The sequence below is a fragment of the Thalia democratica genome, chromosome 1 (assembly GCF_965202585.1).
Source record: "Thalia democratica chromosome 1, ktThaDemo2.hap1.1, whole genome shotgun sequence".
NCBI lineage: Eukaryota > Metazoa > Chordata > Thaliacea > Salpida > Salpidae > Thalia > Thalia democratica.
In genome coordinates, this window is record NC_139165.1 from 48,633,157 (window position 1) to 48,660,318 (window position 27,162).

At 24.6% G+C, this 27,162-nt stretch overlaps 1 protein-coding gene across 2 annotated transcripts; it reads left to right on the top strand.

Annotated features, from left to right (window-relative positions):
* The first annotated feature begins 1,845 nt into the window (after positions 1–1,845).
* Positions 1,846–26,737, top strand: LOC145829022 (uncharacterized). Of its 2 annotated transcripts, none has more exons than XM_082936764.1 (35): positions 1,846–1,905; positions 8,486–8,582; positions 9,176–9,278; positions 9,472–9,517; positions 10,616–10,659; positions 11,043–11,092; positions 11,292–11,431; positions 11,923–12,041; positions 15,019–15,128; positions 15,260–15,361; positions 15,529–15,662; positions 16,124–16,202; positions 16,370–16,532; positions 16,949–17,112; positions 17,275–17,454; positions 17,526–17,575; positions 17,706–17,830; positions 18,169–18,240; positions 18,358–18,500; positions 19,367–19,561; positions 19,884–20,057; positions 20,591–20,740; positions 20,879–21,061; positions 21,197–21,287; positions 21,553–21,657; positions 22,545–22,617; positions 22,895–22,956; positions 23,226–23,375; positions 23,680–23,797; positions 24,014–24,115; positions 24,216–24,440; positions 24,558–24,705; positions 25,899–25,938; positions 26,236–26,354; positions 26,576–26,737. In XM_082936764.1, the coding sequence occupies exons 1-35, from the start codon at positions 1,878–1,880 to the stop codon at positions 26,613–26,615; spliced, it is 3,924 nt and encodes a 1,307-aa protein (XP_082792890.1). In that variant the 5' UTR covers positions 1,846–1,877; the 3' UTR covers positions 26,616–26,737. The 2 variants fall into 2 exon arrangements, with proteins under 2 accessions (XP_082792890.1, XP_082792897.1); XM_082936771.1 differs by having other exon boundaries at positions 17,727–17,830.
* The last annotated feature ends 425 nt before the right edge of the window (positions 26,738–27,162 follow it).

Sequence of the window (27,162 nt, forward strand, 5' to 3'; positions counted from 1 at the left end):
GTTTTGGAAAAAAGGATGCAGCTAGATTTAGATAAGTGAGAAATAAACATTTGTTGAAAAGTCTAAATGCATCGAAGCTTCGTTTAATCGAATTAAAAAAAAGCAAAATAATAGATACACAATAACTACGGTTTCTTTTAAAAAAATACACTAATAATTTAATCTTTATCATTTCTGTACTGTTTTCAACTTTACTGATACCTTTTTCGTTAAATCTCTGAATTCAGTTAACTTTTTTTTGTTCTGTTATAAAATAAAGCCAGCCATTACTTTAGTTGGTGAGTCATTTTGTCAGTTTTGTACATAACAGACCGGACCGAACCGGATTATTCAGTTAAGACTTTGCTAGCCTCTTTATTTTGTAAATTGCGACAAAAATAACTTTTTGTTTTATCAAAGTATACAACAAAACCCTAAACATTGGCACCAAAAAAGTAAATGTCTTCCGAGAAAAAACTTCTCGCAGGTCACACCACAGTTAACAAAAATGTCGTTGACAAGACGTTAAACTGTATCAAAGTAGTTTGTGACACAATAACCAAAATGTTATTTTGTACATTTGGTCTTTGGACAATATTTTTTTGAATGTTTGTATTTGTTGTTTTATAATAATTTTATAGAACTAATAGGTATATAATACTAGTTTTATCAAGAAGCTATTTATGAATTTTTACCCATATAACTTCTATTTTTTGTATAATAAAAAAAAATTTTTGCTTTGAAAGCCGCAGCAGCAGTTTGCAACCACCTGTTTTAAAGGTTTTGTTAAACTAACACAATAAGTATTACACTTTATTACAGTAGTTTTTTTTAATATTAATTTTTCATTATTGAGTTGAACATTAATAATTTTTTTATTAGTTTGTCGGACTTAAAGTATGACAACATAAACTAGTATTCGGGGAACACCTGCTTTGAAATTATTTTTATAACTACTAGTACTTTATTATTGTTTGTATCTTACTTTTGGTCTTTAAAATCCTTTTAGAGTCGCTTATACAGTTTTTTTTTATCAACTTCGGCCATAAAAGAGACTTTTTTATTAAACGTGTTTCGACCTGCGAGCAATTTTTCCCAGGAAAACTAGCCCTATAAATATAAATAGTCGGCTCTGCTATACAATTAGTTTATAGTTCCTTTTTAGGGAATTTTATGGAGAAATTTTGAACTTTTAAACAAAAAATAAAGCAAAAACGAAAGTACTAGTTTGGCAATTAAAAGAAGTTGTTATTGTAAGTTAATTTTAACTTAATCACTTTTGTATTTTATTTAGCAGTATTTGTGTTTGTATATCAATGTTAATATATTATTAAACTGAACACTATTTAAATAAATAATCATACTGTTTAACATTTAATGACCTTTTCTAAAGCTTAAATTTTTTTTTTTCAATTTGCAAATGTTATTTGAAATATTTTTGGTACTAAAAATATTAAAAGTATAAGTTAATAGTAAGATATGTTTTAATTGTTTATTGCAAAATTTTTATTTATTATAAATTCTGTTTTTATTATTTTTTTTTGAAACATAAAACTACATACTGATAAAAATGATTAGGTGCTTATTATTTTACTTTAAATACACTTTCAAAATAGTTTTAGACTCTAATATTACTATTAATGTTTTTTACAACTTGTTTGAAGGTACTCATTTTATTAGAGACTGTTGCTAGTATAGTTACAGTAGAGTTTATTTAAGGCCATTATATGTATTAGTACTTATTGTATTTTTGTACTTAAACTTTATGATAACAGGGTTTTTGTAAAAGTATTTTAACCTAGCTTACATTAAGTTTATGTTAAAGTCTTTAATATTGTTTCAGTTATAGTTATTTTTTATAGATATGTAAAAAAGATTTAAAGTTATATTTTATTAAAATGGATGAAAACTTGTTCACAAATAGAGGTTAGTGAAAATAACTTATTTTAATATTATAAAAAAGATGTGCAACAAAATGTTATTCATTTTTTAAAACTTCATCAACTAGTATGTGGCTAGTGTATACCATAACTCTGATTGCACCCATCTGATCCATTGAACTGCTCATTTTCTCATGGTAACATGGACAAAAAGTAAAATTATTTCATCATCTTAGTTTATTTGTTTCCAGTTTTAGTCAGCAAATTTTATCTTCTGTTCTTCCTGTACTTTTATCTCTAAACTGTTATAAAATTATAATAAATTTTTACAAGCACTCTTATAAAGTTTACTCCAAGATTACATTAAATCAAAACAGATTAACTATTTTTTATCAAAAAACTGAACATAGCACCTTATTAGATATTAAAAAAAAAAACTTGTGTAATTAATATCTAATTGTTTTGAAATTTAAAACCAAATCTTCCACTTCTGAGATTGCTTTCTTTTTGGGCTAAGTTTTTCAAGGCTAAGTTTTCTAAAAAAGGTTACTATAGGTTGATATTTTGACTTACTCAGTTGTTCTTCCGGCTAACTTTTTTTAGCCTAATTATTAGTAAATAAGCTATTTTATGCCGGCTAAGTTTTTTTAAGACCAACAAATTTTAATAAAACAAAATCAATGTTTTAAGAATTTTAAGTTATGATGAATAAAATAAGCTAAAGTTTTGTAACAGCCAATTAAAATTGATTATTATTGCTAAAGAATAGGACAAAATAAATTTTTTTCAGAGTTTGGTTTGCTCTAAAACTAATAACTCTTACCTTACTCAAACTTTGCAGTTGTGTTTTAATAAACAAAAGAAACTTTTATGTTAATTTAGGGTTTAAAACAAATTACATAGAAAAACTATTATTCTTTTTATCTAAAAACATTAAAACTAAACATTTCTAATAAAGTTGTTTTTCATCGTATATTTCAAAGCTTAGCTAAATACTTGAAAACTGTACCAATTTTTAACTTAAAAAATTATATTTGCATTTTCAAAGGTCTCATTTCATGTGTATATTTCTTACTTTTGTCATTTAGTGACATTTCTAATAAAGTAGCTTTTTAACGCATAATTCATTGTTATAAACAAATTATACTTTCATTTCAAACAGATATAAATGAGACATTCAACAAATCAAATATAAAGTTTCAATGTTTTAAGTTAAAAAAAGATGTAGTTTTTTTTATTAGATATATATCTGTTTTTAACAAAAAAATATGCGTTGAAAAACTACTTATTAGAAATGTCACTAAATGACAAAAGTAAGGAATATAGACATGAAATGAGACCTTTGAAAATCCAAATATAATGTTTCAATGTTTTAAGTTAAAAATTGGTATAGTTTTTAAGTATTTAGCTAAGCTTTGAAATATACGATGAAAAACAACTTTATTAGAAATGTTTAGTTATAATGTTTTTAATGTTGAGACTTCAAGATTGCAAATATAAAGTTTCAATGTTTTAAGTTAAGCATAAATTTAATTTTTTTGGAACAATATAGCTAAAATTGAAATATTCAATGAATTGCTATATTATAAATGTCCTGGCTCTTAAAAAATGGTAAAATAACGTATTGAAGGAAAATACACGTAAAATGAGACATTAAATAAATTAAATATAAAGTTGTAACTTAAATAGAAGTTAAATAGAAGTTTTTTTTTGAAAAAATATATATATGTTTTTAACAATGAAATATGCGCTGAAAAACTACTTTGTTAGAAATGCAGGGTTGCCACACACTTAGGGAACTTGGGGAAACTCAGGGAATTTTTATTCTTTTTTTTTTAAACTCAGGGAAACTCAGGGCAGCTTTGATTTTTTCTAAATCTCAGGGAAATTTTTTTCTAAATCTAGAATGAGATTTACTTTCAGTTTCAAAATTTTGTTCAAAACAGTTAATTTTATTTATTTTTAAGTGCTTATTAAAAAATTTTTAAGCCTTGCGGCTAGTTCTTCTATGTCTTAAAATTAATATTGTAATTTTTTAATAAGTGATAAAATTTTTAAGGATTTGAAAATAACTCAGGGAAACTCAGGAAATTTTAAGGTTACTCAAGGAATTTCCTAGTCACTCAGGGAAGATTTTTTGACCCAAAGAGTGGAAACCCTGGAAATGTCACTAAATGACAAAAGTAAGAAATATACACATGAAATGAGACCTTCAAGAATGCAAATTTAAAGTTTCAATAGTTTTTTTTTAAGCTTTGAAATATACGATGAAAAACAACTTTATTAGAAATGTTTAGTTTTATTGTTTTCAGTTGAAAAGAATTATCGTTTTTCTATGTATTTGTTTTAAACCCTAATTTAATGTTTTAAGTTTCTTTTGTTTCTTAAAACATTACTGCCAAGTTTGAGTAAGGTATTTAAAGAGTTATTAGTTTTAGAGCAAATCAAACTATATAAAAGTATATTTTCCTTTTCTTTCAGTAATAATAATTAGTTTTAACAGCCGTTACACATCTTAAGTTTACCTTATTCATCATAACTTAAAATATTTAAAAAGTATTTATTTTTTATATCATAACTTAAAATATTAAAAAAAGTTATTATGTTTTATTAAAATTTGTTGATCTTTCAAAAACTTAGCTGGCATAAAATAGATTATTTACCAATAATTAGGCAAAAAAAAAGTTAGCCTGCTGAACAACTGAGTAAATCAAAATATTGACCTATAGTAACCTATTTTTAGAAAACTTAGCCTAGAAAAACTTAACCCAAAAAGAAAGCAATCACTTTTAAGTAAGTTTTGCAGAAAATTATAAGTTATACTATTCATGCTGTATTTAATGTTTTTCAGGATTATTTGTGATGTAAATCAAAGCAATTTTATAGTTATTCTGTTGGTAGAGATACAATTGTTAGGAAATTTTTATTATTAATTTGCAGATTAACCATAATATTATATATAAAAGTTTTTTGTTTTGCTAATTAAATTCATAAAATTTGATTTCTTCTTTTTAAGGAAAAGTTCAACTAAAAGTAGTGTTTAAAAACTCAGCAATGTTTTTAGGCACATTTTATCAACTAAAGTTGCAAAACAATTGATAATTTTTACTAGAACTAGTTTCCTAGAAATCCATCCCAAGAGGTTTGACAGTGAGCAAGCATCTCCTGAAAATACTACCCCTTCTGATTTGTTTGTGTTATGTTTAGTAATCTTGGCAGACATAGAAGGATAGATTTTAGCAGATGCCCTAGCTTTATAAAAGAATTTTAATAAGTATAATATCATTAAAATTGTAGTTTTCAGTAGAATGTACTGAAAATATAAAAGTTTTCTGTTATATCAACTTGCTGTCACCACTCGCTTTCACAGAATTAGTATTTTTTATTAATTAATTTTGCTAAAAGCATTTGAAAAATTTAACACTTGACTTTTTTTGTATTATGTAACATGCAAATATGCATATATTTAATCCCTGGCGCCTTCTCACCTTTCATACTTTTCATTCACCTTCCACATACACACACACACATTCACTTAACATATATTAACATAGTTATATATCCTAAGTAACATATAGTATTATTCATTTATTATTTATATCTATTTCACACAAGTCACTTTCTATTCTCTGAAATTTCATATATTCACTTTACCCTCCAACTATAATTCTTCACACCTTTATATGTTAAGTTCCAAGTTTAATTGGAAGCCTGTATCCAAATCACAGATAAACCGTGCTTTTTTACCTACTACACCCAAGAGAGCTAGTAGGTTTTTTACTGCAGGTTTATACTTAGCATATGACTACCTTGTTATTTTACATTTTAACTTCCATATATAACACAATTTACTTATTAAATATTTAAAATATATGTCATGGATATTTAAATTATACAGCCGACTCCTACTTTACCAATTAATTATTTTATTTATTATAATATACAATATATATTTAATTTAGGTCATTATGATTTTATTTATGTTGCTGTAAATTAATTATCGGTCAGTACATTGTAAGCTTAATAACAATTTTGTTTTTTTTTTGTTTTGTTTTTTCTTAAAGTTTAATTTTTTAATTTTTTATTTTTACATTTGAACTAAATCTGCTTCCTAATTCTGTATAACTTTGATTCAATCATTACAAACTTTAATATATGATATACATGTTACATCGAGTTTCTGTGACTTTATTACCTTCAGCGTAGTTAAGTTTTATTAAATTTTATTGATTCACTAACTAATGGTTAATGTTTTATTTTTGTTTAAAATAGATTACATAAAAACTATATTAATGTTCTTTGCAATACAAATTAAATAGTTTAAATAGCCTCATTTACATTGTGATGAATTATTAGTTGTAACAAATATATTTTTCATTAGTTAACAACAATAAAATTTGAATTAATTATCTTTCCCATTAACGTGAGTTGTTTGTTTATATTATGTTTTCTTGTGTAATTTAGCTTACTTTACTTATTTTAGACTTAATAATCACAAATATTGTATAGTTTTATAACAGTCGTATTTAATATTAAGTATTTCACCTATTAATAACTATTATCTGTAGAAAATATCTTATTTTAATGAAAACATGTATACACCTACTTTATTCTATGCTTCTATTCTCTCAACACAGTAATTATTTTTTTACAGAACCCAGTTGAAGTGTGTTGATTTGTTGACACACAGAAACATATGTTGGTAGAATAAAGGAAGATTACTGTATAATTTGTTTTTATTTATATTCCAGTGAAGATACTTCACTAGGATCTTTTGTTAGCAATAATTAAACCTAAATTTTGAACAGTTATATTTAATCTCCAAATTAAAGTAAATTAATATTGAAATACAAGCTATTAATTAGTTTGGTTAAGTTTTAGGGGCATAGTGGTTAATTTCATTTTTTTCCAAAAAGAAAATTTATCCTGTTAACTAGATGTTATCTGTGCCAAGGTTTTCTCTTTGTGTCTTTTTAACCCTTCAGCAAGCCTCACATTTTTATTGCTTCTTTTATGTTGATTGTCACATTTTGATACTCAGATTCCTGCTCACTGGTTAAGTTGCACATTTCAACTTTGCTGTAAGCACATGTAACAAATTTCTGAATGGTTTGAATTGATTTGGGCACAGGCAAATATTTTTCCTTTACTTTAAGTTGCCGTAACTTGTAACTTTATTAACAGTAACTAAACTTAATAACTTAAAAATGTTAACATTAACAGGGTTGCCACTTAACCTGGAAACCTGGAATTAGACAATTTAGGCAAAAAAAAAAACCTGGGATTATTTAAGTTTAAGTTTTTGTTAATTTTTATAAAATCAATAAATTTTTAAAAAATAGTTTTTATGACTTATAAGTCTGTTGTTTTAGCTAACTTTCTTGTTAAGGAAACAATAATATTTTAACATTATCTTTTTGTTGATATTGTTAGTGAGTGGAAGTCATTATGAAAAAGTAAAAGCATTACTTTGTACATGTAACAAAAATGTTACACATTTTTTATAGAAAAGTATAAAGTGAACACAAAACTCTTCGAATTTTTTTAACAAAAAATATATTAAACTAAACAATGCACATTTTGTATGTTGTCATTCTTCTATTTTAGTACAAGATGAATTTAATATACTTAAGACAAATTAATTTTTTCCTTAATTTTTTTTTTTTAAAGCTTGAAAAGTATTATTAAGATTAATTACAATCCATGTATATTTTAATGAAATAGCAGTTTCACTGCTGTTTTATTTAGTTAAAAATGATTAATATAAAATCTTTCATATAATTATTTCAGTTATAAAACTTACTTCTAGGACTTAGTTCTTGTTTAAAAAAAATATTTTAATTAATTAGTGCAACTTTTAAAATATCAAATAATCATTTAATAAAATAGTTTAAAAAAAATTAATAAAACAATAACACGTTCAAACTAAAAAAAAAGGTATACTTCTAGCTATTTGTATTAAACCAACATAACAGATTTTGAACAACCATCTTAGAAGAATTTAGTACAGGTTCCAACATGATAAAATAAATTGCAATACTTGCAGTAACTCTTTAAGTAATTTATATCTTTAGAACAGCAGTTTTTTAACTAAATAATAAATTACTACTAAAAATTATCAAAAAAAGATGTGCTTTCAAAAACCTGGAAGAAAATCTGAAAAACTTGGAAGAAATTTAGAAAACCTGGATGAAATTTGGAAAATCAGGAAAAAAATTTGAAAAAACAAGTGGCAACCCTTTAAGTTTAACAATAGCTGAGAAATTTTTGCAAGAACTAATTCAACTAGCTTTTCTTCTTTACATTAAAATAACTTAATTTTTGGTTATTAAGTGCTCATTTTTAATTATTTGATAGCATTTTATTTTGGTAGATGATTATCAACATCTTATATTTAACTTTGATAATGACCATTTTTTATTTAATTTTAGGTCAATTCTTAAGATTATTTCATAGGTAAATTCTTAAAATTTTATTAGTTTTTCTTAAAGGCAATGAGTAATTATTAAAAGGTAAAATAAAAGTAAATGGAGGTTGAGATATACAAATAAGATAAAAAATATAAAGTAAGTCTGTATGATTAGTTGAGAAATTACAAAACATATTTTGTATTTTAACTTGCACAGGTTTTACTTCATCCCAAAGACAAGGAAATGGAATTTATTGTTCTAAAATTCCTGATGAACTGAATCACCAGAGTGTACTTGAACAACATTTTAGAAGGTTATATTTATATATTTATTGTTTCTGTAGTTTAAACAAGGTTTTTAGTCTAATGTTAAAAAATAAAAATTTTATAATTTTTTATAAGAGCATTTTTGCTGAAAGCTTATCTTTAGAAAAAAAAAATTCAATTATGAAATTTGAAGTAGTTTAATAAGAAACTTAATAGAACATTTAAATATTTTAGTTAAGTTGAAGTTTTTTTTATGTTATTCAAAAGCTAAACTTTTTGTTTTGACTTTTTGTATCTGAAGTTGGTATTAAGTACTTAACTAAATTGATCTTTTAATTAAAGTCAAAGTGTAAATTTGAAGTATGTAATAGTTTTAAATTGCTTTTAAATCATACAAAGTTACATATATGTTTAGTTCTTTATAAATATAAATAAAAATCAGTTTGTAAATGGGAAATATTAGATATGGGAACTTGTTTAACTTCTAAAGTTTTAGTTCATATAGCATTCATGTAATATTGAGATAAGTTGTAAGGTTTGGTTAAAGTTTTAATGGCAATATAATCAAGGTTAATGAATTTTGTATTTACAGCCATACTTAATGTCAACTCATGTTCTGATTATATCTTAAAAATTTTAGATTTGGACAAGTTGTTGAAATACAACATTTTGAAGCAAGCAATGCAGTTGCTGTTTTTTATTCTGAAAATGATGAAGTTGAATTTGCAAAACAAAATGGCACAGTTAGTTTATAAATCATTATTTTTTAAAAATAATTATTTGAGCATCCAAAGTATTTTTTAAAAATTTTGACAAAAAAGAAGAAGTTGATAATAAAAAATAAAAATATATATACTGTTATTTATTAATAAATTATTATTTGTTCAAAACCTTTGTTTTTGTTACAAAAGTGTTTTACTTTATTATCTTTCAAAGGAGCTTGATGGATACACATTGAAAATTCAGTTTTATCAACCAAAAAGTTAGTTTTTAATTATGGTTTTACATAAGTTATTTATTTGTTAACACTAAAATTTGACTTATTCTAATAAAAGATAACATTAAGGCAGTAAAGGAAGTCCAATAATTTTTTATTCTAACATTATTACAGTGTATTCTGACTAATCTGGCTGGTTTCACACAAAAATTAAATTTATTTAAACCAGCTTTTTTTTCAATTACTTAAAAGTTTAAAACTTTAAATCCTGTAATGAAAACAATGTGCCAGTTAATAATGAATGTATAATTTAATTTCTATAACTAAATTGCTAATTGCAAGACAGCACTGAAAAAATAAATAAAATTATCAAAATTTTTATTTTGCATTTTATTACATGAATTGTATAATATACTGAGGTAGATTATAAAAAACAACTATTTTTATTTGCCAAAGACTATTTCTCCCATAACTACATAAAAGGCTTGCCCAGCATTGCTCATTAGCGGGGATGCATTGTTTTATGCAATTGCAGTAGTATAAAGCTTATAAATTGTGCAGAATAAAATATTTCAAAGAATAATGTATTTAAAAGAATTTAGTTAATTTTTGAGATACGGTCAATTTGTTAAAAAATTTCTTACAAATTGAGAGTATAATTTTTTAAGATAATTTTTCATTAAAATAGATAAAATTGTACTAAAAATTTGTCTCCTCTTATATTTCTTAAACAATTTGTTTAATTCAGGAAAAATTCATTGCAACATTTAGAAAATTTGCCAAGCAAAAGTATTTTTATTTCTCTTGAAAGAAAATAGTTTTAGCTAAAAATCTTTTTTTTAATACAAATGATCTAAATTATTTAAAGATGTGAGATGCAAAAAGACTTCAAAAAAATTCTTAAAAATTGTAGAAGGAAAGAGATTTTTAGTGAAATAATCTTTTTAGTTTTTACATTATTAAAAACTTAATAAGATGTCCATTTTTGATTGCTTATATATATCATGAGCGTTACTTTGAATTTTAAAAGCAGTATGAAGCAACTTACAGCTAACTTTTAATGTAAAATATTTGACTAAATGTATATAAATATATTTACCGCCTATGGATTTTAGTAAAAACTTGATATTTTATTATTTTTAGAATTGCAAGCGTCAAGTCGTGATAACTCTCCTTCTCCATACAGAGTCAGTTGGTTTAAACTATTATATTTTCCTTTTTGTGATATTTAGAAACAAATATTTTATTAATATATATTTTTTGGTTTTTTAACATAAACGTGAATCTCTCTAAAAAATATTTGGTTAACTAAATAAATTACTACTTGATAATAATAAGTAATAAGCTTGACTTAATGACTTCATAATACAATAATTTGAATTTTATTAAAATCGAAATTAAAACAGATAGTTTGTTAAAGTTTCTGGTTTACTTTAAAGTTATATTTCTTCATGTTTATTTTATTCGAAAGATAAAATCAAAATAGTTTAGATTTTTAAAGATCTAATATATACTAACAAATTTTTCAACTGATTCAAACATAGGAAGTAATAATGATTTATATTTGTAGACAAGAAAAAACATAAATGAATGCAGTGGAAAAAGTAACCGTGGTTTTCTGTAAGTTTAATTAAGTCTTAAAAAAATATAGATCATTGAAATTAAGTTGTATTTGATGATTAAATTTTGTCAAAAAGACTGTACTTATTTAAAAATTCTTAAAATAATCTTTTTTAATTCCGTTTACTCATAATTAAGACTTTGTAGTCAAAGATAAAACTGTTTAGTACAACTGTGTTTTATAAACTTTATATAATAGCGATACGGAGTGCAGAACTAATTTGGAAAAAGTTAATTTACTTGAAAAGATTGATAATGCAATGCGTGAAGATCTAACAACCAATTATGATGTAACAAAAGCAAAGAAAATTATCGGAACTTGTGTTGATATTTGTCCAGGTAATTAAATGGTTTTTGATAAAGAAAATATAAACTTGATATTTTAAGATTAAGTTCTGTCAACCGTTAGACTTTCCAAGCTTGAAACTAATTAATTTTTATTTTATAAATAGTTAAGTTGTTTTTACTGTTTTATATTGTGTTAAATAGTAGGATATGCATTTTTTTGTTATAAAATCTAGTTTAATAAATTCATTTGTATTGAATCTGTACTGAATTTCTATTATGTCTGTACTTTTCATTTTAGTTTTTAGGTTGTGAAGTAAAAAATTAGATAGTTAACTAAACACTCTAAAGTTTTTATTGCTTTTTAGACGAGACTATTAATGTTAGTTTATAGAATATAGAATATATCTATAAACAAACTACATAAGTTTACAAATTAAATAACTAGAAATTTACAAAAAAGTGCATCACTTACTATTTGAAAAATATTTTTGATTGTTTCTAGTAAATGGTTATTAGTTTCTTAGATTTAATAATTCTTATAGAAAAAGAAAGATATCTACGTATGGAAAGAAGTTTGTGCTCTACTTATGAGATGGATAAAAACAAAGTTCCTCATCACGATATGATGATAAAAGAGTACAGCAGAAGTAGCGCTGACAGGGTTTATTTTTTCTATTAATGAGCAATTGCAGTTGTAGTTATTTTGTCTGTCTATAATCAATTTTTTTTATTCCCGTAAAAAAAATTCTTAGAAAATATAAAATGCTTAGTTTTAGAGACTTAATATTGTCTTTATTTATGAATAATATAAAGTGCAGGGTTTGCACAAGGTCTGGAAAATTCAGGAAAAACCTAAAAAATAACAAAAGTCAGGAAAATTCAGGAAATTTGACAAAATAAGAAAAAGTCAGATTTTGTTAGTTCAAACTTACAAAATTCCTTATTTTCCAAAGCCTTCAAATGGTAAAAAATTAATTAAAAACTCTTTGAAGTCAGACTAGAATTGCAAATTTTCCCTAAAAATTTTCAAAATTACTTAATTTCCAATGCCTTTATTCGTTAAAAATTAATAAAATGAGTGCAAAAAGAAAAGAAATGAATTCCACAAAGTATGGCTAGATTTAGATAAAAGATTCTCTTCGATAAGTAGGAGCAGCAGATGAGAGCGATTTAAGTAAAATAAGGCAAATGGTTTTAACTGCCGAGAAAATTAATCGAGATGAAGACCAGATAAAGGAAACTATATCTTCATTAGATGAAGAGTTTGAATATAGTAAAACAAACTGTGTTTGATTAAGTTCTTTATTGTTTTAAGGTTTCAACCTTAAAAGTTGTTTTAAAATTGTAGTTGTAAAAGCTCGTTATTGTTTTAAGGTTTTAATTGTAAAAGTTACTTATTTGTCTTTTCGTGTATTGAGATGTTTTATGTTAGGAAAGGCTAAAATATTGTTTCTTTTTTCAACAAGTGGTGATAATAAGTTAGAAAATACAAGTATTTTGCTAATAGAACAATTTATTTCAAATACATCAATCATACATAGATAGTTCAAGTGATGTGTTGGAAGTTAGATGATTGAATTCAGCAAAAAAACTGTTGTTTTAACCTGTATAAAAATAAGATTGAAAGCTTTATATAGTTTTAAGTGTTTGATTATATATTTTACAATGGGTTTAAATAAAGAGCTTGATTTCGAAAAATCAGGAAAATTTTACTAAAAAGTTAGGAAATTTTTCTCAGCTTGATCTGTGGCATCTAAGATGTTTTTTGTTAAGAGTTAACTTTTAGCATAGATCCTAAAATATCTTATAAATATTCAGATATGAATATTGGTGTTAGTATAGAAAACAATAATTTGAAATAGTTTTGTACGTATATAAAGCATATTAAAAGTTTTTTCTAAAAAGTATTATGTTTTAAGTACAACATTATAAACAACAAAGTAGTAACTTAGGTTTTTATTATACTAGTTAATCGTTTAATCTAGACTTATATGCAAGCTTAACAAACTTAAAAAGCAACATTAACAAAATCTATTAGAAAAAAAGTATTTCAAAAAAGTAAAATCACATATTTTAGGCTAGCTAGAACAGGGTAATTGTAATAAATGGACAGTAACCAAGTTTTGATACAAGCTAATTTAGTATATTCTGTATGTACTAAAAATGTTAAATTTTCTATACAAGTTTAGTTTTTGCTTATGTTATACCAATAAAACCCAATTATCTTTGTATCTTTACCCTGCAGCTATTATCATTAAGCAATAAAAGTCTTTCTTAATGTTACCCACTAAAACAGTACAATTTACCATAAGGTGCAGCCGCTTGTCCTTGAAGTTTAATAAATAAATTCGAAACATGTGATTTTTTTTTCAATTTAGAGATATATAAACATTAACTTGTTCACCTTAAATGTGAGTATAAATATACAACAGTATGCAGTGTTTTTTTTTTTAATTTTACACAAAACTATTTTTTAGTCTTGTTATTTAGTTTAGTGGTGAGCAGTTTACGGTCCATTGGCTGGATTCTGTCCGCCAACAAAAATCATTCGCCTATTCAATTTGAAAACATCTTCTGTAAATTTATCAAAAAAAAAATTCTAACAAATATTTTAAAATGTGATCTTAATTTAATTTTCATTGGTCATTAGTGATTAGATTATAAACTATTTTCTCCTGTTATTTTTCTTTAAATATTTTTAAAAATCACCTACAATAGAAAAACTATGTTATTGTACTTAAAAAGGTCGCAAAAATTTTTTGCCAACGAAACCTGGAAGTAAATATTTAATTTGCACATCTTTATTTAGAAATTGTCTAGTAAAACAATTAAAATTACTTGAACGAATTACGTGAAAAAGCACAATTTAAGGGCATAGGGGGGGGTAAACACCCTTTTTTGGTTTTTGATCTTATTTTATATAGTTTTTACTAAGCTACAAGATGCTTTTTACAGATTTAAAAAATTCAAAATATTTTTTGAGATATAGACGGTCAAAGTTGGAGGCAACAATAGGATCCTTATGGGAGGCGCAAGCTAAAACGGCAAATAACTAGAAATCACTAAAAATCTATCTCCTCCTACGTTTTTTGAGATAACTACCTCAAATTTTCAGGAAATGTTCCTTGCAGTATTTAGAAAATTCTGTCGGAACAGATTTTTAAAAGATTAAAAAATAAAAATTTTATAACAAAAAAACAAAAAAAAAACTGTTTTTTCTGTTTATTTTTTATATAAAATTTTTATTTTTTATTTTTTTCAAAATTCCTTCCGACAGAATTTTCTAAATATATCAAGGAACATTTCCTGAAAGTTTGAAGTAGTTATCTCAAAAAACGTAGGAGAAGATAGATTTTTAGTAAAATAGTCTATTTTTGTCGTTTTAGTTTGCGCCTCCCATAAGGAACCTATTGTTGGCTCCGACTTAGACCGGCTATATCTCAAAAATTAATTTGAATTTTTAAAATCTGTAAAAAGCATCTTGTAGCTTAGTAAAAACTATATAAAATAAGATCAAAAACCAAAAAAGGGTGTTTACCCCCCCCTATGCCCTTAATGTAATTAACATTTATTTTGTCAATACTTGAATGGCATAAATTTTTCAACACTTAGTTGTTTTACAAATTGTTTTTTCTCAGAAAGAAGAACTTCCATCCGAGCTTCGATCTTCTCAGACACTGAAAGACACGATGGATTACATGCTGTCAACTGTGCTTGAAAACATCGATTACGAGAAAATATCTGATTGGTTTGGACGTTATCATAAATTTGTGTAGTTATATTTGAATCGGCTTTGATGTGTTTGTAAAAAATTAGTTATTATTATAGTTTTATTAAAAAAGTTATTTTGCTTTAAAATAGTTAGAAATATGTATGTAGGTACGATTTTACGTGGAACAGAACTCGAGCCATACGCAAGGACATCTCGATACAGCAACTGAACGATGAAAATGCCATTGACGTTGTTGAACAGTGCGCAAGGTAAATTGAAAATGTTTACTTAGTTATAATAATGTGTTATTGATTACTGTTTTAGTTTTGAAGTTAATAACACTTAAACCAATTTAATTTAAACATCTTACTTAATTTGTTATTTTAAGTTCAATAAAGTTATATTTTTGGATATATTGAATTAAAATATAACAAAGGTTCCATATATGTTGCGCACACGAGCTATGTGAAGAAGAAAACCGGAGTTTTGACCCGAAAATAAACAATGAAAATCTTGAGAAGACAATGAAGACTCTACTTGACATGTATAAAGACTGTAAAGATAAATCAGGTTTGTTTTTTAACTTAAGAAGTATTTTTTTCAGTGAATGAATCTAAAGCATTTATGTTAAGATATTTTATTATAAGTAAATTAATGAATAAAATAATACATAAAAGTAGTATTTTATCGCATTTGCAAATGTTTGCTGAAAAGTTATTTGTATTAAATATTATATTTTTATTTTTGCATGTTCTTATATACAAACCAGTATTTTGCTGTATGATGAAGTTTTACGATAAACTATATAATCGATATACTACGCTATAAAGTTTTTAGATTTTTTTCTAAGAAAATTTCATAAGAAATTTATGAAAGTCAAGTTTGATCAATGACAAAACTAAAAGAAGCTCTTTATGTTTTATTATCATTTAAGTTTTTCTAAACAGCTAATTAAAAACAATTCTTTATCAAACAGATATTTCTTATTTTTTATTAAAACCTTTTTTTTAAATAACAATTTTACAACACAGAAGTGCGACTTTTAAATGAAGCTGAGTTCAAAAGTTACCATATTTTACTTAATTTCAACAAAACTACAGATGTTTTAACGTTAGTTGTAGAGAATTTCTTATCTCATATATGCATGATAACTGTTTTATTTGTTTAAAAATTTCATTAAGAATATTTTAATAATTGTACGTAGAATAGATATGCTCAAATTATTAAATTTGATTCCTGTTGTTTATCATACCTTAGGTTGTGTAATACAACAACAGGGAGCTTATATTGATGGATGATTCAATCAAAAACTCCGAAGAAGTAAAAATGGCAAAGCAAGCTTTTATTTCGTTCCATGAAAACAACTATGTGAGGTTTTTCAAATGCGTGAAAAATTGTTCATATTTGCAAGGAGCTTTACTTCATCGGTATTTTAATCAGGTCAGCCTTAAACAAATTTATGAAATTTTAGACATAAAACTCAAACTTATTGAAATATATGATAAAAAACTCCTTGAAGTAACTTTATTTTACAAATTAATTTTTATTCTAATTTATTTTGTTAGGTTAATTGCAAAATTTTACTGATATTTTTTGTTAAATCTAGTATTTTTATAGTTTATGAGTATGGTGAAGCAAAACTTAAGCTTTATTTGTTAATTTAAGCTTTTATAGTTAATTATTGTAGTTTAAAGAAAGTCAATGTTACTATGAATATGTATAGATTCAACGCTTTTTAAAAAGTTATATACCTACATTAAACTTATTTTCAATTATGTCTTTAAAATGCATATTTTATTATACTTATAGCTAGCTATTAAAGTTAAGGTATTTGAGTTATAGAAGAAACATTATAGGTTCGTATGGCAGCGTTGATCACAATGCGCTCTTCGTTTTTAGTTGAAAGAGGAACTGGCAGAATAAAGTTACCTCAGCAAAAAATAATTGACTTGCTTTGTTTTAACAACTCAAACGAGCTGGACGACTTTGCAGCCCACAATGGTATTCTAATCGAAGAAGAGTTTGTTTTAGTACAATAACATGTAAAAAAAAAGTTTAAATATTTATAAAGTATATAAAAGTATAAAGTTACAGTGATATTTTTTTAAATTTAATTATTTTGTTAAATAGATTTATTTTAAAATAATTGAATAAGTATACTATTTGAAAAAATATATTTCAGCACAGTAATACTAGATAGAAACATTACTTATGGCAACGAAGAATCCACAATGAATGCACAAAGAAGCTGGCTAGTACAAGAAAAAATGCTTGATAAAAATTTAAGTCAAATCATTAGCAATTGTGAAGATGAAATAGAGTTTGAAAACATGCCTACATTTAGTTTTGACGAAACTGGAAGGTTTTTTTTTGGATGTAAAATATATTAGTTTGAAAAATTGCTTTTTTTTACTTATTTAAATTTTTTAAAAGGTATATTGGAAGTTTTGATTTTTCAGAAACTCCGCAAACTTCATCACAAGGTCAGTCTCCGTTAATAATTTTTTTTTTGATTTTAATTTGTAAATAACTTTTTTAGGAGATTAGTTTTTTGTTTATAAGTATTTTTTAAATTATATATATAATACATTAATATTTTTTTTATATTTTTAGACAGCATTGCGCATTCTACAGATAGAGTATCACCCACACTACGAGTAAGCAGGTCCAATGAAGAAATGCTTGGTCAAAAAATTAACTATGTTAAAGCCTTAGAAGATAAGGGTATTTCAAACAACGTTAGTTAAGATCTTTTAAATATCTTAAAAAAAATCAAAAAATTATTCTCATTAAAGCTTAAGTTTTCACATTTTAAAGGATAAACGAATAAGTAATTATTTTAATGAAGTTTATAAAAGACTTTGTAACTGTTAATCTCAGAATTTTTATATACAATTTTCTATATTTTATCCAATGCCTAATTTTAGTTTTCAACAGCTCTTTTAATTGCAATAACGTGTACAAAAATTGTGTGTCTTTGCATGTATTAACAATTTAAAAGTCACTTTAAAAACTGTTAAATAACCCTGTTAAGTTAGTTTGATAGTCGGTTTTTAAATTTGTTCTTCTTCTGCAGACAGTTAAAACAATTGCTAAAGAGCTCATCAACGAAACAATTGATGTCTTGCTCAAAGAAATATCTCAGATAGTAAGTATTTGTATAAGTTTCCATTGGTAAGAAAAGAGTATTTAATTAAAATATTTTTAATTAAATATTTTTATTTATATTTTTAATTAATTATGCTATTTATTAAACACCAAACAGGAGCAAGAGGAGATGATAATAAAGCAAATGAGCAAACTAGTTGCTGAAGGTGTTTTAGAAGAGGCCATAGTTGCAGAATGCGAACACATTGCGCTCGACGAAATAAACATTGAAAAAGAACGTAACAGGATTGAGCAGGAGAAGTGAGAAGTTGAAATTTTATTTTAAATATATTAATAAGTTTTTTGAATAAAAAATCTTAGTTCTAAAATATTAGACAAATGCAAATATATTTTGTTTCAATTTTGTAGTTTAAATAATTTTACAAGCTTTTTATTAAATAGTTTTTGTTTTATAGTAGTTGAATAATAAAAAATTGAGTTCATTTTATGTATTAAAAAAAAATAATAATGTAAGTATTTTATATATTTTTAAAATATGTTATACTAATTAAAAGTGTTATAACTTATTCAGAAAAGCGACAGGAGTTTAGAATATATATTCTGCTTATTATAGTGATTATAAAAGCATACAACACATAGATTATGACTAAAGTTGGGGGTTCGAAACTTACTTTTACAAATTAATTTTATTTTGTATAGTTTAATCATGTTAGGCACTTTCAATCGCTAACAAAATTCAAAGTTACTATTGAGTTATACAATGTTCAAGTCTGATGAGTTTAAAAGGTTTCTTATATAAGGCCAACAAAAAAGCAAAAAAGACTGTTTTACTTTGAATCTATTAGACTCTTTTTTTTTTGAACCAACCTTTTATTAATTTTTACACTTTATTCTTAATTATTAATTTTTTTTACATGCAAAATTTTATAAGTTTACAATAAGTCCCTTTTTTACTTGTGTTGTAAAACGTCATACGTAGAATTAAGAACCTCTAATATATTGTTATTTCTTTGTTTTTGTGAACATATACAAAATAAATGGGTATCTTAAGTATTTTACTTTACTTAAATTATTTTATCGAAAGGTATTATTTTAAGAATATTATTAAATAAACAATTTTTACTTATTTCAAAAATTATGAAAATTATTACAATGTTATTTCCTAGTCATCGAAGAGAAATTGAGTTGAGAAAGAAAATGGAAGAGAAAAAACGTAAAATGGAGGCTGAGAGGAAACGGTTAATTGAATTGGAAGAAAAACGGAAGAGAGATCGGGATTTGTTAATAAACAAAATTTTGCAAGACTTAATTGATGCTGAAGTTGAAAATCTTGTAACTGAAATTGCATCAGAAGTTCACAAGTTTGTTTTAAAACTTATCATGTTTTAGACTAAGATCTTTTATTTAAACCAAACTAAAATAATGGAATCAATTTTCGTTTGTTTTAACGAGCTTTTAAAAATTTTCAATTCAAGTTTTAAAGTTAAGTTTAGTAAATTAAAAACATAAAACACTACAAAAATATTAATTAACACACTATTACACTAATTCATTAAGCACTAATATTTTTTTTTATAAACTTAGCTTTCGTGTTCATTTATGAAAGTTGAAAGCTAAAACAAACAGTGTAAAAAAATTTGATTTATATTTTTAGTCTGATAATGCGTATACATGTCGACACAGAAAAGAAATAATAAAAGTTGCCTGTGAAGAAGTGAATAAAAGTTTGCTGGAACAAGTTATTACAGAAGAAACAAGTGTCATTGCGCACCATGTATATAAAGAAGAAAGAAACAACAATTTGTTGGCTTCAACAGAAAAGTTTTATACTTTCAAAAAACGCAATTTGTTCCTCAAGTTAGTTGTGTACTTTGCCTTGTAACATTACAATTGTTTTTATTGAAAAAAACAACATTTTTTACAGGGTGGCCAAAATCCTGGAATTTGACAATTCCGACTAAAAAAAACCTGGAAAAACCTCGTTTTTAAGAAACTTTGAAAAAACCCGAAATTTTGAACAAACATCACTAAAAATTTGAAATTTTAAACAATTTTTATATGTAAAGTAACGAAATTTTGATTTGACACAAAAATATATCATATAGGTAAAATTTCTTTGTTATCATATTTTTTAAATAAAAAGTACATTTAAAGTAGCTTTACAGTATCTTTTAAATGTTTGTATACTAATACTAATTAACAATTTTAGTATTTTTTTATTTAGTATTTAAGTCTTTTATTATATAATACACCTTAAACTTAAATTTACATAAAGGCTAAAAAACTTCTACTTTTGGCAACCCTATAATTAATAAATTAATGTTGTTGCATATTATAATTTTTATATGTACTTCTAAAAAACTTTAAAAATCAGTACAAATCTTTGGTAGATGGCAAAAATCACTTAAACTAATTGAGAAGCGGAAAATGATGCATTTGAATTTTCCATGGAGGCAGGCTTATCAAAACGTTTCATTTTCAGATCGAAATGATCGCTGGGTCGGAGAGAAATCAAAATATCAATCGGTTTTGTGCACGAGGTTACTTATGTTTATTTTTTATTTAGGTGCTATAAAATTTAAAAAAACTTACTAGCTAAACGTTCTGTTATCATTTGAATTTGTCATATAAAAAAGCTTATTGTGACTAAATTGCTATAAACATTTATTTATTTAAAGCGAAACAAAAAGAAGAAGAATGATGGCAAGTGAGATATTGAGCGTGCAAAGCCAGTTGAAGGAGGCCGAAAAAGATGCGCTAGACAGCACGATCGACCTCATTCAAGTTGTGAAAGGAAGCTGCGATGATCCTTCACAAAAAGTTGTATGGAAACTAACCATAGCCGCGTACGGATGTGATGAGTACGTTATCTTTGTTATTTTTAGTTACTCTGATAGCGTGTGTTACATTATACTGCTGCCATTAGTACTGGTATGTACTAATATTGATAAGTAAATATTGTATGGTAGTTTAAGTTAGTTCTAATGTTTACACAGGCAGTATACAAACTGGATTATGAAAAAGTTGAATTTGGACGAAAATGGAGTTTTTTATGAGAGCAGGGACAACATTGAAATTGTGTGCAATGTAAGCTTTATAAATATTTTTTTTTTCAACGGCTCTATTAACTGTAAAATTAAAACTATTTTTCTGCAAAGTTTTATGTTTTATGTAAATATCGATCGAACGCAATTTTGCTTCTAACTCCTGATAAACACGTTTTACACATTACACTATGATTATTTGATATTTAATAGTCATTATTTTATTTTTCGTTAAGTACTTAAGTAGTTTATTTGTATTTCTATTAAACTTACTTTCATGAGTTTTATTAACAAATCTATTTTTACAGATGATCCAGCCTGAAAGTGATCACCAAACTTTTGCTGCAACGTTCGCAACTTCAGCTTTTCTCATTATTAACTATGCGGAGCAAAAAACTGTTCAGCAAATATTAGTATGTTTTTTAAATTAAATTAATTGATGTAAAACAAAAAAAAAACAATATTTTTTTATTAAAAAAACACTTGTGTTAGAGTCACGGCTTCTAAATATAACTTACTATATAAAAATAAACATATAAGTTATTCTTTAGTTGAAAAATGTCAGTATTTTATTTTATTTCTTTTGAATAAAAATAAAAGCCTTGCTTCTCTATGTTGTTAAAGCTAGATAGCTGAAAATTTCAGATAATATCTATCTGCTTAAAAGGTTAGTTTTTTATAAAAAATTGTAAAATGAGACAATAATGTTTAAAAAAAAATTTTTAATAAGTTTAGGTTAGTAATTATGTTCATTATAAAAGTTTTGTTCTATCAAATATTTTGTGTAAAAAATAAATAGAAAGGACTTGGAATTCTAGAAAATAAAATAAGTTGTCCTTATTTACTTTAGAGTTTATTCCATAAGTAAACAATTAAACTCGTATTTCTTTAGCTTTTATACTGAAAACAAATTTCAAAAATATAAAAAACAGTAAAGAGAATCTAGTAGCTTGGATAAAACTGTACCCAAAAAAAAATATATGTAAACCTTTTTACAAAAAAATACCTTGTTCTTTTAAGTTAAGAGTGTATTTTAAAAATTGTAAAACATTGAAAAAATATTATAGCTTTCATCGTTTTAGTTTGTTAAATACTAAATATTATTTAATTAAAAAGGTGTAAACTTTTTAATGCTTACTTAGTAGACTCTTATAAGACTTAAAAGAAAAAGTAGCTACTATGCACAATAAGTTAAAAAAAAATACTTACTAAGTTAAATTTTTGGCAATAAGTAAAAAAAAAAGTTGTAATGTATTTAAAAAAAAAAAAAAGAAAAATTAAATTATTTTTTATTTAAAAGGAAGAGTTAAACGTACCAGATGAGAAACCGGTGTGTTACTTGAACAAATATACAACAACTTGTTTGACTACAGGTTGCTTTGATAGTAGCTTAATGATTTTATAAGAAACTTTATACATAATACTTTTGAAATAGTAAAATACTCAAAATAAAAATATTATTAGTTTTTTAGTAAATTATTTTTTTTACTTTAACTAATTGAAAATTTATTTTGTGAAACTAAAATAAATTACTAGTAATTTTTTTTTTCAAATAACTCTTTGCGTGTAAAATAAATGTAAGTTTATTACATTTGTTTGTGAAAATTTAACTAAAGTTTATGAAAATATTGTTAATACTTTTTAAATTAGAAAAAAGAAAATTAATGCAAGAATCTCCAATAGTAGATAATGTGATCAAAAACAATGTGCAAGTTAGTGAGTTAATAACTTAAAATATATATAAAACTAGCATTTAAACATTTTTCCTATATTTGACGATTACAACTTCTAATATTTTTTATAAGATGAATCTGCAGTAAAATTTAGATATAAATTACTTTTAAAATAAAAATTTATTATAGAATATTATTTTTTAAACTAATTAAGAAAACTTTTAAAATATTCAAATTAAAATGTAGATAAACTTGTTTGCTTCAAATAGGACCATTAATTTTTATTAACGCTTATAATTTTTTTTCAGTTGTACCGTGATTTAAGCTGGCTAGTAGCTAACTCAATGGTTAGAGATAGTCTATTGGAAGTGAAAACTCGAACTTACTATGAAGAAGCCCTTACAAGCAACTTTTTTATTCCAATAAACGAGTGTTTAAATGAAAACCCTGAAATTCTTGTTAGTTTTAATTTTATTTGATTAAGTTTACTAATTATTATTTACAAATACATCTATTTAAAAATGTGTATGCTTTTAAACAGGTATTAAAAACTTTTTTAAATCTTAATATTTTTTTTTAGCACCCAATATTTTTTACACTTAACACTTATTTGAAATATTGTGCTTTCATTTTATCTAATTTTAGGTGTTAATGAAATATTTAAGTTTTTTTGATTATCATATGCTTCTTTTTGTAATGTTCATAAGTAATTTTGATTAGCAAAAGTTACTTTTTATTTCTTATCTAATACACTACTTACAGTCTTTCAACGAGTTGGTAACATCGTACAATCATGTTATTAAAACGGCCACTCAAGTTTTTACTTCTATGAAAGATGTTGATGCTTGGCCCTCAAACGAGTACAAAAATCTCCCCGACTGTTAGTATGTAAAATAAAATTAAAACATATGTTAATTGATAATTTTTTTGTTTTAAGCAGTATAAAATCATTATGTATATTTTGTAAATTTATCGTGAGTTATTTAACTAAACTAGTCTTTTTTAATCTAAGTCTGTTGATTAAAGATACCAAAATTCAGCATTTTTTTTTTGTTTTTTGTTACAGTGGTTTTAATTTTCTGAGTTTTTGTTTCAGATTCACTAAACAGTGGTCCTCGGTGGAACGACAATCAGCGGATAAACGAAATAACCAAACTATCAAGACGGTTAATGATGCCTGACACATCGTTTGACCAAGGTTGGTTTAGTTTCAGTTGATTAGCTCGCTAAAATAGAAAAACTACATAGAAAATTCAGGCTTTTTATGTCATTCATACCGTTTATAATCTTAAACACAGACAACGAAAAAAACTTAGAAGAGTTTGTTAGAAACTACATTAAAAATCTAACGACATTGGAAGAAGACATTCTTTTAGAATACCAGACTGAAAAGCTTTTATTAACTTTCCAAGATGATTATTATTTAGACAATATATCGGACTGCAAACAGTTTCCCTGGATGAGCTTTGTTGAAATTGTCTCAAACTCGTTATTAGTACACAATTTGTACTGTAAAAGTGGAGGTATGTTTTTTTGTATCGGAGTTATAAAATCTTATGGAGACTTTTAATTGTAATTTATTCTATCAAAACTATTTTTTACACAAAACTAAGCTTGCTATAACTACTGTTTTTTATCAGACTTACCGGTTTATTTCTTGGATCGTTCAGAGAAAAAAATTGGTTTACCACAAGAAATACAGCAGAAAATAAACAGTCTTTTTACTGAATCAAATAAAAGTTTAATAACAGAAAAAACTAATAAAGAAGAAGAGAAATTGAAAATTTTGTATGTTTTAATATATTTATGGTTTATATTTTATGTTTCATTTTTTTTTGTATATTGTTAAAAATTTCGATTACTTTTAACAATAGTCAAATACAACTTCTTTGTGATTGAATATATAATAATTGTAGATCGCAATACAGTTTAAATTAATCTACAGTTATATTTTTAAGCTAGTGGTTGATATTAGTTTTAGTTTGAAACTTTATTTTATTTATAAATATACAAGAAGTACCTCACATAATAAAAAAATTAAAATACATACAGGGTTCGTGCGCGTCAGGCTAAGTCAGGCTAAATCAGTTTTTTTGAAAAAAGTTTAAAAGCGTCAGGCTAAATCAGTTTTTTTACTTAAAAATTTGAGAATCTCGGTTTTTCTCAGTACAAATGTTTTAAAATTGTTGATAAAAAAATGAGAAATCTTTCCAAGATCAAATTGAGACGTGAACTTGTTTTTTAATAATAATTAAGTTATTAAAAACGAAATCAGTCAGTATTTGTAAAACTACTCATCAATAAAATGCTTAATTCCTCTCGTTTCTCTAATTTTTTTTTAAGAATCTTCATTATTTTGTTTTGAGTAGATTATATACGTCATAATTATGGAAATTCATTAAAAAATACAGTTTAAACATTACAGTTTACTTCATCAACTTAACTGTTGTTTGAATTTTAATACTCGTGTAAGCGTTTCATTTTAAATTTTAATAAAACACGACAATGCACGTCGTTTTATTATAAATCTTCTGGTTATAATGTTTTTACTTAGTGCTTAATTAGATAGAACAATTGTGTTTAGTAATCTATATTAAATTTTTACATTAGTAATAGATTAGATATAACACTTATTTTAAAACTTATCACTGAATTTGTTATGTTTTGGGCATAGGGGGGGGGAGATCAATCACCTTTTTCACAATTTAGTCTTATTTTATTGAGTTGTAACTAAGCTATAAGTTGCTTTTTGCAGATTTTAAAGCTCAAAATATTTATAAAATAAAGCTAGTTGAAGTCGGAGACTACAATAGTACTAATTAAGACCCCCAATTATCTTAAATGACTTTTAAGGGGATTTTTTATTACTTTGAAGAAATATCAGGCTAAATTGGTCCCATTCAAGCTAAATGAAAAAAATTTCGCGCACGAACCCTGTACATACTAAGTTAAAGTTTTTAGTATAATATATTTTCATTCAGAACCGAGGATGAAGAAATGGAAGACCAAAGTTCAACTGAGGTTCGTTCAAAAATGTAAAAGCAATAAGTACAACTTATTTGGTTTATAATAAATTTTTAGAATGAAATTAAAAATTATTAAAAAATAATCACCAACTTAATTTTAAACAAAGTTTGGCACTCTGCAAAGTTTGTTAACAAACTTGTAAGAAAGCTTAAATTTGTTTTTATTTACTAGTCGAACATCATAAAAAAACGGTTTGTACATTGACAAAAAAAAAAGTATTGGCTTAATTTCCTTTTGACAGATGAAAATAGTTTTTCTTCTTCAAACGTAAGTACTTTTTAAATTTCACAGGCGTTAGACAAAAGTTGCAGAAACTGTAGTTTAGTTGATATCAACTTGTTTGAAGAAACGCTTAATTGCTCAACAAGTTTGAGCGAAAAAATTTCAAATGAACTAGAAAACAGTTTCAGGTAAAAAGCGTGTCGTTTTTTTATATAACCTGTAATCCTTCAATAAATTGAATAAATTCTATTTTTAAGTCGTCAAACTATTTTGTAAAATATTAATTTATCGAAGTTGAATAATGCTTGTTCAAATGTGTTCTTAAAGTTTCAAACTATCTTAATCATTTTGTTAATAGTTTCTGCGATCCAATTTGATATTAATATCATCAACTAAAATTTATTTTCAGATTTGAAAAATATTTAGAAAAAGTTCTAATGGAAGGCTGAAAAAATCATGAAATTTAAACAAAATCATTGTTGTGTTTTACATAGGACTTACTTAAAGTTTTAGTTTAAATTAACTTAAAATGTGTTTCTAGTCAATTTTTTTGTTTTTGTATAAATTTACTGAATTTAACAAGATTTGAAATGTTTTAAATCAGAAGTTTTACCTTAAAACTTTTAATTTTTTCTAACAAAGTATGTTTTGCATGCATTTGAAATACATATTTATGTTTTTAAAGTACTATGTTCAAATGGTGTCCAATACTTTTTCAAGCAAAATTTATTCTATACAATGAAAATAGTATCTTTCACAAATTTTTTAGTTCTCTTATTGTAATATACATTATAAAAATTAGAAAAAAAAAACGTCTCATTTAAGTTTTAAACTTGAACAAATAAAATTAAAATAACTTTAGAAAGCTCTGTTTTATGCATGCATTTATATTTGCGTAAGTATCAGATTTTTAGTTCTATTATTTAGTGAATGTAGTAATATACATTTAAAAAAGTATTATCAGAATATAATAGTAATTAACAATTAAACAAAAAT